The sequence below is a fragment of the Pteronotus mesoamericanus genome, unplaced genomic scaffold (assembly GCF_021234165.1).
Source record: "Pteronotus mesoamericanus isolate MK-2021 breed Mesoamerican mustached bat unplaced genomic scaffold, CSHL_Meso_final contig_74, whole genome shotgun sequence".
NCBI classification, from domain to species: domain Eukaryota; kingdom Metazoa; phylum Chordata; class Mammalia; order Chiroptera; family Mormoopidae; genus Pteronotus; species Pteronotus mesoamericanus.
In genome coordinates, this window is record NW_026555247.1 from 44,595,918 (window position 1) to 44,608,480 (window position 12,563).

The window sequence follows — 12,563 nt, forward strand, 5'->3', positions numbered from 1 at the left end:
GTTCAAGGGACCTCTGGACAACCTCGAAGTCTGCATCGTAGGGCCCCACTGGGCGAAGAGAGAGAGACCAAGGACCCAGGACCTACTTGAAGAAGTAATGGCCACAAACCGTCCTAACGCGGCGAAAGAACCACACACACAAGTGTGGGAAGCACAGAGAGTCCCCAAAAAGATGGACCCAGCAGGCACACGCCAAGCACATCCTGATGAAAACGCCAAAGATTAAAGACAAAGAGAATCTTAAAAGTGGCAAGTTAAAGGCAGCTACTGACATGGGAGTGCCGGAGGGCCCACAACACTGTCTGCTGATTTCTCAACAGACACTTTGCAGCCAGAGGGGATTGTCATGAAATATTCAAAGTGAAAGAAAGTAAGGACCTGCGATCAAGATGACTCCACCCACAAAGCTGTATTTCAGAATCGACGCGCAGATGCCGAGCTTCCCAGACGAGGAGACGCTCCAGGAGTTCACCGCCAGCAAATCGGTATTGCTAGGGATGTTAAAGGGACTTGTTTAAGAGGAAGAGGAAGAAAAGATGAAAAATACAAATAATAAAATGGCGGTGACTACATACCTGTCAACAGTGTCTGCAAATGTAAATGGACTAAATGCGCAAATGAAGAGGCCGGGGTAGCTGAGGGGTCAGAAGACCGGGCCCTCCCACGTGCCGCCCGCAGGAGACCCAGCTCAGGGCGGGAGACGCAGAGCCTGAGAGTGAAGGGAAGGTTGGCAACACTTGCATCACATGCAACAGACTTGGTGAAACAAAGACTCTAACAAGATAAAGAACATTGAATACACAGTAACCAAGATATGGACAGGACCTGAGTGTCGCGCTGATGGATGAATGAATGAAGAAGACGTGGTCCAGAGACACAGCGACATGACCGAGAGCTACGGACGCCTCACAGGGACGCAAAGTCCGGCGTCGGGCGCGAGGCCGGTGACAGGGCCACGCCTGGTGCCCGGTGGGCACGGGAGGCGCTGGGGGACCCCTTGTAGGGTGTGGGATTGGGCAACCACTACGCCCACTCCTGAAACCAGGGTAACACTGTTACCTGACACTGGAAAATAAAAAAATGAAAGACTGGTTACGATGGTAAATTTTGTGTTACATGTATTTTGCCACAATTACAAAATTGGAAAAAACGTTCTCCACATACCACGTTTTACACCTCTGTTTTCAAACTTTGTAGCTCGTCTGACACAGCCGGCCTCACAGCCAAACGCAGGTCTGACCTGCTTCTGTCAGGAAAAAAATCTGAATTTGTTTTCGTTTCAAATCATTATATTGTATGCCTGAAACTAATATAACCAATATAAGTTTGTATGACGACTATATTTAAACTTTAAAAAAATTAAAAATTAACATGTTAAGACCTATTTTGAGGAAAATTATTAAAGGAACGGAGAAATGAATCGAGATGCACCTTAGATCCTGGGCCCAGTGCCGTGTGCCGGGGACGCTGCGGGGGGCGTCTGTGAGGCCCGCGGTTTCCGCTCAGGGGGCTGCAGGGCGGGGCACAAGCCGGGCAGGCGGGGAGCGGGCAGGGCCCGCGTCGCGTTCGGCTCGGGGGACAGTCAGCTGCAGGTCAAACTCAGAGGTCAGAAATGCCCTTACAAGTTTCATTCGACAGGACGAACATCTTTTTATACATTTAGTGAGAAAAAGGCATATACAGATGACAAAGTAACTGCTCAGGATGTTGGCAAGTATCAGGCAGCTGACCCGGGAAAGACGCCAGGTGACCCCGATAGGCGTGCGCTGTGGTGGGGACCCCAGATGGGGACCAAGTCCCGTCCCACGGACGTCGCAGGCGAGATGCCTTCTGTCCTGAAAACCTCGGGAGCCGCTCAGCGGGCAGCCAGCTGTGCGCGGAGTTAACACCGAGAAGACAGGCAGTGCTTCTCCTTCGGTGGGCGCCGGGCTCGCTCCCCGGCCGCCCTCCCCGGCCGGCCCTGCGGAGTCTGAGCCTTTCTTCCCCAGCCTGGCCGTGGGAGGAGGCTTTTCCCAAACCTGGGTTCTGTGTTGTTCCACTGCCGTGGGCCTTGAAGATTTTTCATTCCCGGGGCAGTGCCGGGAGGGTGAGGAGCTCATTTTCCTTTGCTTTTTAAAAGGGAAATGCCTCCGGAGACTGGTTCTCCCAGTGACTCCGACAGCGATTTCCTTACAACCAGGGGCTTTATGCGTGGGGTCCCCAGGCCAACAGCATCAGCTTGTCCTGGGACCTCGTGAGAAACGCAGATTCTTGCGCTGGGCCCCAGTGGCAGAGCTGGGGGCTGTCCAGCTGCCTGGTGCCGACCTGCATGGTTTGAGCGGGTTTGCCTTGACGTAAAGACCAGAGGATGCAGCGGCTGGTTTTGTGTAAACATTAGGCATCTCACTTTTGTGTATTTTGGAACCACTATAATTACTTTGCAGTTCTGTTGAAGAGCACAGATTCTGTCTGCTTGTTGCCAAGTGAGGGAAACAGCCAGAACCTCAGTCCAAACAAACAGAGGCGGCGGCGCTGGGCCCTGGACAGGTCACCCGGTGGGAGGTGACCTGGGGTCCTCCGCTGGCGGCAGCGCCGCGGCCTCTGAGCCGGGGCCCGGGCGGCTGGGAAGGAGGGGCCGGGGCGACCCCCGAGCAGGCAGGGCGAGGAGCATGTTTTTGGAAGAGGGATCTGCTCCGTCTCCCTGGCCGGCCCCAGAACCTGCGGTCTCTCCCTGCGATGTGTGGGCACCCTCTTCCCAGATTCCTTCTTTCCTTTGCCTCCCCTTCTGACCCTTTTGAAGGGCCTCTGTTCTTTATAAAATGCAAATTATATCAGGTCACTTCCTTGCTTGAAATTAAAATTGTTCCAGGACTTCCCGTGCCTGTAGGAAAAGGTCCAGAAGTTTCAGCTGCACCCCGGCCCCTCACGTACCTGAGGTGCCTCAGGGCTGTGCAGACGGCTGGGCCTGAGGGCAGGTGAGGGATGAACTCCTGTTCCATCCCACCTGCCGTCCTCACAATCCACCTTGATGTTGCTGCGCCCCGGCAGCCCGAGCGACGGCGGCCGCCCTGTGCTCGGTCACAGGGAGCGGTCCCCTCTGCGCTCCACAGGCCCCACGGGCGGTCCCAGTCACCGCTCTGCCCCAGGCTCAGCAGACACTTGTCCTTGATGTTCGGTGCCCTTTCCCTGCTGTTCACTGACGCCCGTGTCTTGCGTTGTAGTTCGGGGCCGAGTTCCGAAGGTTCTCCTTAGACCGTCAGAAGCCCGGGAAGTTTGAGGACTTCTACCAGCGGGTCGTGCACACCCACCACATCGCCAACACCGAGGTGACCATCGGCTACGCAGACGTGCACGGCGACCTGCTGCCCATCAACAACGATGACAACTTCTGCAAGGCCGTGTCGAGCGCGAACCCCCTGCTCAGGGTCTTCATCCAGAAACGAGGTACTGGGGGCCCGGCTGCCGCTCGGGCCGGGCGCGTGGGTCAGGGGCACACGCCCCCCGTCTGTCTGTGTATCTGTCCATCCAGAACCGCGGGAGGAAAGCAGGTTTTCTCGCCAGCGGCAAGAGACGAAAGGAACGAGCATTTGCTCGGTCAACGTGACTGTATGAGAGAGGCTGAAAAATATTTCAGTGGCATTTTCCACTTTAGATGGTGCTGATGTCTGATTGTTAAATGCTGAGGAGAAAAATACTATCGATACTTTCAGTTTTTTAACTGAAGTGAGTTAATTCTGTAGTGAAAAGGCCGCAGTTAGCAGCCCGAGCAGGAAGCCAGCAGCGTCCCGCTGTGACCGGGCCCGGAGAAGGGCACTCACATCCCGCTGTGCCTTTGGCCCGTCAGCCCCACGGGCCGAGCGGCACTGTGACAACGTCACGGTCTCCTGAGAAGTGAGCGGCTGGCGTGGGCCAGTGACGGGGGGCGGGGCCTCGCGTGCTCACCCCTCGAGCCGCGCTCCAGGCTTGTCTCCTCTTCGCTGAGTTTGGGAGAACCTTAGCATTTCAAAGGAATGTGCCGTTCACCCTTGAACCACGTGGGGTCAGGGACGCCGAACCCTGCGCACGTGAACGTCGCCTGTGACGTTTGACTCCCAGGGCGTAGCTGCCCCTGGGCGTGCACGGGTGATCGGCTCTGGGACCCCGCGGGGGCCGGGATCCAGGGTGCTCGGCCCCTCCGGAACAGCCTGGGCCAGTGCACAGAGGCAGCCCACCCCTGCTGCCCCCTGCTGCTCAGAAGCAGCGGGCGTCGCTGGGAGGACGCCTGAGGGTGGCAGGACCCACGTGGGACGCGCCTGCGTCGTTCAGGGTCTGCGGTGCTGATGGGCGGCGCCGCCAGTTGGGCGCGGCCCCTGAGTCCTGCAGGTGGCATCCGGTGGCTGACCTGGGCACGACAGCCCCTCCTTCCCCGCGCGACCTTCTGTCGCAGGTGAGCGCCGCGCCGCGGGGAGCCGTGGCCGTGGGGCCACTCGCAGCTCACGCGGGAGCCACTGTGACCGAGGGTTTGGCAGGAGGAGAATGGTCCATGTCTCCGGGAGGCGGGCGGCTCCTGGGGCAGAGCCTGAGCACTGGCTAAAAGCAGCAGCCACCGTGTCCTGGGCAGAGGCTGCTGGGCCTGTGCCGGGCGCCTCTCTGTCGCAGGGGGTCCTGGGGGGAGCGGGCGGTGGCGCGGAGCCTGGAGCTCCGGGCCGTGAGCGGCCGCGTCCTCCTGTTTGCGGTGCCAGGCAACAGCAGGAGGCCGCCAGCCCCCTTTGGACTGTGTGCTGGCACAGGATCAGAAAGCTCCGCATCCGTGTTCCTGCTGAGCCCCGGTGTCCTGCTGACGGCCTGAGACGTCAACACAGCTGTCCCTTCCCCACAGTGGCCGGTCAGGACCCTCCCCGCCTCCGCCGGGCCTGGCTGTGCCGCGGCCGCCCCGGCCCCACCCCAGCCACCCGTGGTTGGTGTCCACGTCCCGCTCCGCGGAGGGGCGGCTGCTCTCTCTGCTGCGGCCGCCCCCCTGCGCCCGGGGCTGGCGTGTCCCCCCGCCCTGCCCGCACGGCCCGGCGCCTGCTCCTCGGTGCGGGAGGCGGCCGAGGGGGTGCGGTGCTGCATGCGCAGTGAGGCTGCGGGCCTCATTGTCCGCCTGGCGGCCGTGCGTCTCAGCTGCTGCGCGTGGGGCTGGGCTCGGAGCGGGATGGCGGGTGCCTGCCGCCCTGGACCAGGCCTGTGCTCGGGACACGTGGCGCCCGCCCGCTGTCTCCCCGACGCCAACGGGCCCCGGACGCCCGGGTCTGCGTTCGCAGGCAGAGGTGCGTGACCCGCCAGGCCCTGCCTCTCCCAGGCCGAGCCTCCCATCGCGCCTCCGCCGCCCACCTGCCTCTTCTCCCTCCTGCAGTGCCGGGGGATCACCCGAGTCCCCCAAGCCCCCCAGAGGCGCCGGCCTCCCTCCAGCGCCTGGTCCGCGGCTGTGACCAGCTAGCCCCCTGTCCTCACCCCGCCCCCCAACCCGGGTTGTGTTCAGGCTGAAGCAGGAAGTCGCCGCAGGAGTGTCCGTGGGTCCGTGGTGGCCTGGCTCGCTCCTGCCCGCGGGACTCACAGACGCGGCGCTGTAGGCGGGTGTGTCGAATGTCGGTGGCAGCGGATCGTTATTTTAAAGCGATGGTGCAGGTCAGCGTATTGGTAAAGAAGTCGGTCAGCCAGCCTTCCTGTCGGGGTCTCCGCACCCGCCGGGCGGACCACGCACAGACCAGAAACGCTTGGGACAGAGCCTCGCTCTTGCCGCCGTGTGCTCCACAGGGAGGCCTGCACGGCCGCATCCGCACTGACCGTGCGCGGTTTTCCCTGCGACGCCCCATGCGGTGCAGAGCGACAGCTGTTGGCAGGGCGCTTGCACTGTGTTGGGAGCCACGAGTAACCAAGAGACGATGGGAGTGTGTGGGAGGCTGCGCGTAGCTCGCACGCGAACCCTCAGCCATTTTAAACGAGGGACTCGAGCGTCCGTGGATGCTGCTGTCGGTGGGGGTCCTGGAACCCATCCCCCACGGGTGCCGAGGGGCGGCGGGTCGTGCGGCCTCACGCCTTCGCTGCGGTGTTTTGATCATTGCGCCTCAGGCGCTCAGGTCCCCTGCGACCCCGAGTCCGTGGCTGTGGGCCTTGGAGGACGGTTCCCGAGCCGGCGTCGCCAGGCGTCGCCAGGCGTCGCGGCCGCTGAGGGTTCTCGGGCTGAGGCCCCGGGGGCTCCGACAGCAGGCGGGGCCGATGGGGCGCCCTGGCCGGAGGCGGTGGGGGCTTTTCCCGAGGACGCCGGAGGTGCTCCTGGCCGAGGGGCCCAGGCCCTCCACAGGCCGTCCCGCTGTCTGTCCAGGCTGGGCCGCTGTCTGTCGGAAGCTGTGGCCTGGCCTTGGTGAAATGACAAGGTTCTCAGGCCTATTGCTGTCACGCTTCGCCCACTTTAGCAAGAGGGTAAAGGGGTCACGGTGGCAGAATCTGGGGTCCTGTTTGCACACCTGGGTCACAGACCCAGCCGGTGTGAGGGACGCACTTCACGCTGTGCCCTGGGGGCCCCGGTCCTGGCCCAGGGAGTGCGGGAGGAGGCGCACGGACACTCGGAGTAGCTCTTCCTCGCTTTCGCAGGACAAACAGGAAGTGCAGACACCCACGAAATAAGTACTTCAACGACCAGAGTTCCCTGTCCTCGCGTAGTGAGAGGGGGCCCTCTTCACTCCTGGGCGCCGGGGAGAGGCGGCGGAGCCCTCGCCGCCGGCTGCCCGGGGTCCGCGCTGCGCGGGGCGGCAGAGGCTGCGGCAGCCTTCCTGGCCGGGGAGAATCCCAGCGCAGTTACAGTGCACAAACTGTTTACTTTCAAACTAACCTAAATATAGCACATTTGCATGTATTTGTTAACTGTTCTCTGGCATGTACTTGGGTTCACAGAATGAGGAAGACACATTTGTAGAGTTTTTCTTTTTCCCAGTCAGAGCGGCTTGTCGGGGCGCGGGGCCGGGGCGGGGGGGGCGCGGAGGTCGGGCCCGCGCGCGGCAGGGAGCCCTCCGCGCGCCTCATCTTGGACGTCTGCCCCCTGCCCCGCGCAGCCCTTCCTCGGACGCTGCCCAGCGCTGCCCCGGCCGTCGGGCGGCTGGAGTCGCGGGCAGGGGCAGGCGCGGGTTTGCCGCTTGGGGTCCCCTGTGTCCCAGGCCCTGGGCTTCGCGCCCTCTGCTTTGGAGCTTTTTCCCGAGACACTTCTTTGCTTGTCGCTGGCTCCTGGAAGTTTTCGTATTTGGAGACTCTCTTTCTTTCTTTTTTTTTAATTGTAAAAAAGGGCAAAACCTCTCCCACGCCTCCTGTGGGAAAATGCAGAAAACAAATGCCTGACCCGCGACCCCCCCCCGCCCTGCGCCTGCCAGGGGTGGGCGCGCTGGGTGAGCGTGCGCTGATGCAGCCCTGGGGAAGGAAGCAGAGCCCGGCGCCAGGGCGGCTGCGAGCACACGGTCCACCCGCGTCCGGGTGGGCCCGCCCCCCCCCCCCCCAGCCGACTGCGCTCCCTGAGGCCAGCCGCCCACCTTGCATGTGACTGGCACAATGGGATCGGAGTCTACTCTTTTCTTATTTATTTCCTAGTTATATGTACTTTTACATAGTCAAGTCCGTAGTATACTTAGAATGTGGGTTCCTGCGTTTAAAAAACTTAACATCACAACCATATCCTATATCATTAAATTCTCTGTAAAACTTCTTGTTTTTAAAGACTTTTCTGTTCATAGCATATTCGTAAAAGAAAATTAAAACCATGGAAACATGGTGTAATTGTATTGTCTAATTTTTGTACAAGTATTTAGATCTCTACCAGCCTTTTAAGGGACCTACCAGCCTTATGAATGTGACAAAATATAACCGACCCCTTACTGTTTCTGTTTCAGCTGTTCCAGTCTCTCATCACTAAGAACCGGGCTGCCCTGGGTCAGGCACTGTCAGCGTAGACGGGACGGACGTGTTCTCTGTGGACTCAGGGCGCGGGTTTTGAGCGGAGGTGTTTGTTTCCGGTGGCCTCTCTGCAGCAGGGCCTGAGCAGGGTGCCCTGTGAATTGGGGGCGGTGGCGGGAAGCAGGCTCACTTTGACCTCGCCCCGTTCCGTGACCGTGGCGGTGAAGGCCTGCGAGGATCGGCCCCAGGGTGAAGGCGCGGGGTGGGGTCTGCGCTTCTGCGAGGGCAGCACGCGGCTTGGGCCGCCAGCGACCCCGCGGGTCTGGGACCCCAGCCTGCGCCTGCCCCGCCCCCGACACTGGCGTCACGGGCCCTGTGTTTGGGGCCCCTCGCAGCCTGGCCTCACTGGGTAGCAGCGACGTCCCCGAGGGGGGCTGTGCCGGGGGCTGGTGGCTTCCCCGGAGGCCAAAGTATTGGTGGCTGATTGGTCACCTCACCGTTTCCTCTCTGCCACGTTGGGGTGGCTCGCTGTGACAAGGACACCTTTATTCAGGCTGGGCTGCAATGCGGGCGAGCCAAAGATCTACGTGTTCGATAGGAAATCGGGCCCAGCAGGGCCTGGGCTCGCTCTCTGTGGTCAAGCCCGTGGCCGCGGCTGGCGGTCAGCCAGCGGTCGGCCCGCGTCGTCGTCAGGGTTTTCTTTGGGACGCGGAGCCGCCGGCCCCTCAGGTGGTGGAGCCTCGCCGTGTCTGTCTGCAGGGGTCCGGGCTCTGCACAGGGCTGCGGTGGGGGGTCGCGGGACAGGCCGCAGCCCCTAGGCCGCCCGCCCGTGGGCCTGGCCGCTGGGAGGGTGCTCAGGACGCGACCCCTCCCTGGTCCCCCCGCCCCACGACTGCGGGCTGTGACCACGCGTTCCTCCCCGGACTCACACCTCTCCCCTCCCCGGCACAGCGTCTGCTCTGCGAGTGCAGGGTTTGCTGGGGGCGGTGGGGGCTCCGCGGAGCCACGGGGGTGGGCCAGCCCGGCGGGTGGGGGGGGGCCGCCCAGGCGGTGCCGAGCCTGACGGACAAGGGGAGGCTGAAGCTGCTCAGTGCCTCCTGCGGCAGGTGTGCGGTGCGGGGGGCCCTGCCGCGCCTGCAGAGCACCGAGTGCGAGTCGGTTTTGTTACTGTCGCCGAAGCTGGCAGAACCAGGAGTGCCCCTCCCCCCGCCGTGGGGAACAAGGGGTTAAATTCATGTCGCGTGGCCCTGGGGGGGTGGGGGGTGGCTTTGGCCTCTGACACCTTCCAGAACTGGGTCTGGGCTTCGTCCCCGGCCCGGCCGGTGGCGCCCAGGTCAGCCGGCCTGACGGCACCGAGGCGTCCGCCCCCCCAGGAGCAGTGGTGCTTTCGTGGTGCGTGGCTGTGAGGTGCCCCTGGTACGCAGGCCTTTACCTGCACTGGTTTGGAGTCCAGAGATACAAAAATTTCCGCCCTGACCGCTTTTCTCTGCCAGCCGCGTAAGCAAGATTTGGATTTCCTCTTGCGCAGCGGTTTGTCTTCCTGTTTTTTTCCCTGTGTCTCTGTACTTTCCACACTGTCCTGTGGGAAAGTGACTCAGCGCGGAGGCTCCACCTGCACCCAGGTTCCCGCACCCGCCGAGCACTTGGTAGCCTGTCACGGGCGCAGACAGGGAGTGGGGGTGAGGCCGACAGTTGCACTTGCAGCTACTCACCCCTAAGCTGCTTCCTGTGGGGGCGTGGGTGCCGGTCCCCGCGCCCCCCGGGGTGTGCCCAGCCCCCACGGAGCCACGAAGGGCGGGTGGCCGGGTGGCTGCCGGCCTGTGCAGGGCAGGGTTGACGACCCCATGTGTTAACTAACAACAGAGGCTGATTTCTATCGTGGCAAAGCATCCGTAACACAAAATTTACTACCGGAACGACTTGTGATTGTGCGGCTCAGCACCACTGAGCTCGTTCGCGGTGGCGGTGTCTCCTGAACTTTTCCGTTTCCCTGCCCGCGACTGCAGCGGTGAACCCGTGTCTGCTTGGCCGCGTTACAGTCAAACTCCCAGGGCAGCTCCGCACGGGTGCTGTCACCGCCTATAAAATGTGCACGGGCACACTGACAAGTGACATCCGTCCACAGTCACCTTGGATGTTTCAAACCAAAGCAAATTGCAGGAAATAGCTGTTTCTTGTGCGTGGGAGCCCTACAGAGATGCGGCTTCCCAGTCCCCTGGTGCCTACACCTGCTCCTAAGCATCCAGCCACCTCCGGACTCCACGTGGCAGGTGGCGAGGCTCAACTTGCATTTCTACCCTCAATTTCCACGAGGCCCTGCCCTCTAAGGTGTTCAGGACCTGCTGAGTGGGAGGCGCCGGTGGGGCTCAGCCTCGGGCCACTGTGCGGGGCCGCCCCCGGCCATCGCTCAGGAGCCGCGCACGCGCGGCGTGCACGCTGGTGCCAGGGAGGCTCGGAGGAGCAGAGACAGTGCGCGCTGGCCCGGGGCGCCGCCCGCCGCCCTCTGCTGAGGACAGGCCTGCGGCTGTTCGCACCCACTGGGCTGGCGGGGCTGGTGGCGTCCGGGCACCGCTGAGGGCAGGCAGGGCCGTGGCGGAGCTGGGAAGGGGGGGATCTGGCTGGCACCCCCGAGGCCTCCTTGTGGGGCTCCTTCGATCTCCTGTGAAAGGAAAGACAGCGGTGGGCGTGGCGCCCTGGCCGAGCGCGCTGCTCTAAGTACCGGGCTCCCCTGCCAGCGGTTATTTTCAGCTGTTTGATTACAGTTGTCCTGTCTGGTCACCGCCTGAGCGTCTTGTAAACACAGGCTGAGTCGCAGCCCTGGGCTGCGGAGGCGGCTAGGGGAGGGGCCGGAGGATGCGGGGGAGGGGGCCACCAAGCGCGCCTGGCCCTCAGCGCGGGCGCAGCGGCTGGAGCGGGGTCAGCCGGCCGGGGTGGGGCGCTGCCCGGCAGAGGCGGGGCGACCGTGGAGCTGCCCGGGTCCCGCTCCACGGTCTCAGCACCAGGGTTTCCGGCAGGGGGTCAGCCCACGGGTCCCGCAACGATGCTCCTCGGGGTTGCTGAGTCCAAGCCTTAAGATGAAACAGTGTCTCATTACATCGCAGACTCAGGGGAGCAGGGACCCTATCAAGGGAGAGGGGTGGACTGAGTGCCAGGCACTTGCTTCTGGTACTGAGTGTCCACAAGGGCCCCCTGGTTCCAGTGACCGGCTTCCTCCCCGTCTCGGCTGTGGCCCTGGGCAGGTCACTTCATCTCTCCTGTGCCTCGGTTTCCTCGCCTGTTGAACCTGTTTGAGGTGATTAAGTGTTTGGAGACCCCTCAGAACAGAGGTTACACACCAGGCAGTGCCGAGCGTGACAGTGAGTGGCCGTCCTGGCCCCTCCAGGCCCCAGGCAGTGCAGCGCGGGCGGGGGTCCTGGTCCCTGAGCAGCAACAGGGAAAGGCTGTGCCTGCGGCTCCCTCAGCGCCTGGGCCGCCACCGCCGGGCTGCGTCCTGAGAGCACTGGGTGTCCCAGCGGCCCCGACGCTGTCCTCCTCCCACGGCCTGTGGGACACCGGTCCCTTCCACCTGCAGCAAAGTTTAAGGACAGGCGAGCCCGGTGCCACACGTTGCGTGCTCACTGGGGAGGCGTCTGCTGTGCAGAGCCTGTGTGTGGCACCACCCCTGCCCCCTGCCCCTGCCCCCAGGGCAAAGCCCAGCCCCTGCTGCGGAGAGAAGCCTGACTGTGCTCCCACACCATTAGAGGAACCCTCCCTGGGTTCCCCCTTGATTCCTGAGGGTGGTCCTGACAGCCAGACAGGATGCGAAGACATGGCCATGAAGCCTGTTTTAGGGATCAAGGGCCACATCCTGTGCGTTGCTTTTACAGAGATCTTGCACGGGTTCCTGTGCGGACGCACGTGTCCAATCCAGTTTGGTGGGTCCTTGGCGCGTTAGGCATAGAGTTAACGCGTGACTGAGCAGCTCCACCCAAGACATAGTTTTACTTTTTTCTGTCCCACCTGGATGCCTTTGACTTCTTTTTCTGTTTTAAATTTTTAAAAAAAGATTCTACTTTGAGAGAGAGGGGACGGGAGGGAGAAAGAGAGGAAGAGACACATCGATGTGAGAGAACCATCGCTTGTCGCACGCACCTTGACGGGGGACTGAGTGTGTAACCCAGGCACGTGCCCGGACCTGGGGTCGCACCAGCGACCTTTTGCTTTGCAGAGCAGCACCCGGCCCACCGAGCCGCACCGGTCAGGGCTGGTTTCTGCCTCTGGCCTCAATGCCCTGGCCAGAACCTCCAGTGTCGTGTCAAACAGAAGAGCAGGTGCCCTTGTCCTGTTAAGCGACGGCCGTTGGCACCAGTTTGGTACCAAAAGGAATTCGCAGTTCGCGTTGCGGTGAAGAAGGAAACTTTATTCAGTGCAAACAGCTCAGTGACCAAGTAGCCCAGGCCTGCCCCACACGCAGGTCGGGTCGGCTCGGCTCTGCACGGGCAAGACGTCCTCCTCGGTGTCTCCACTCTGGCCGTGGGGAAGTGCAGCCCTCGGTCTGCGGTGGGAGGGACAGGGCGCTCCCTGAGCCCCGGGGCAGCTGGCTGAGGCCGACAGAAACCCGCTCCCTGACGCCGGTCCTCATGCAGACGAGGGCTCCAAATCCTCGCTGTTCGATTGGTCAGAATGGAGCTGCTCCGATTGGTCAG

General features: G+C 62.3%; 1 protein-coding gene across 1 annotated transcript in view; it reads left to right on the forward strand.

Moving 5' to 3' along the window:
* Positions 1-12,563, forward strand: part of PARD6G (par-6 family cell polarity regulator gamma) — a 49,737-nt gene that overhangs the window by 16,807 nt on the left and 20,367 nt on the right. Inside the window, exon 2 of the mRNA XM_054583902.1 lies at positions 3,201-3,423. Coding sequence (XP_054439877.1) covers positions 3,201-3,423 — 223 coding nt within the window. The remainder of the gene's footprint in view (positions 1-3,200; positions 3,424-12,563) is intronic.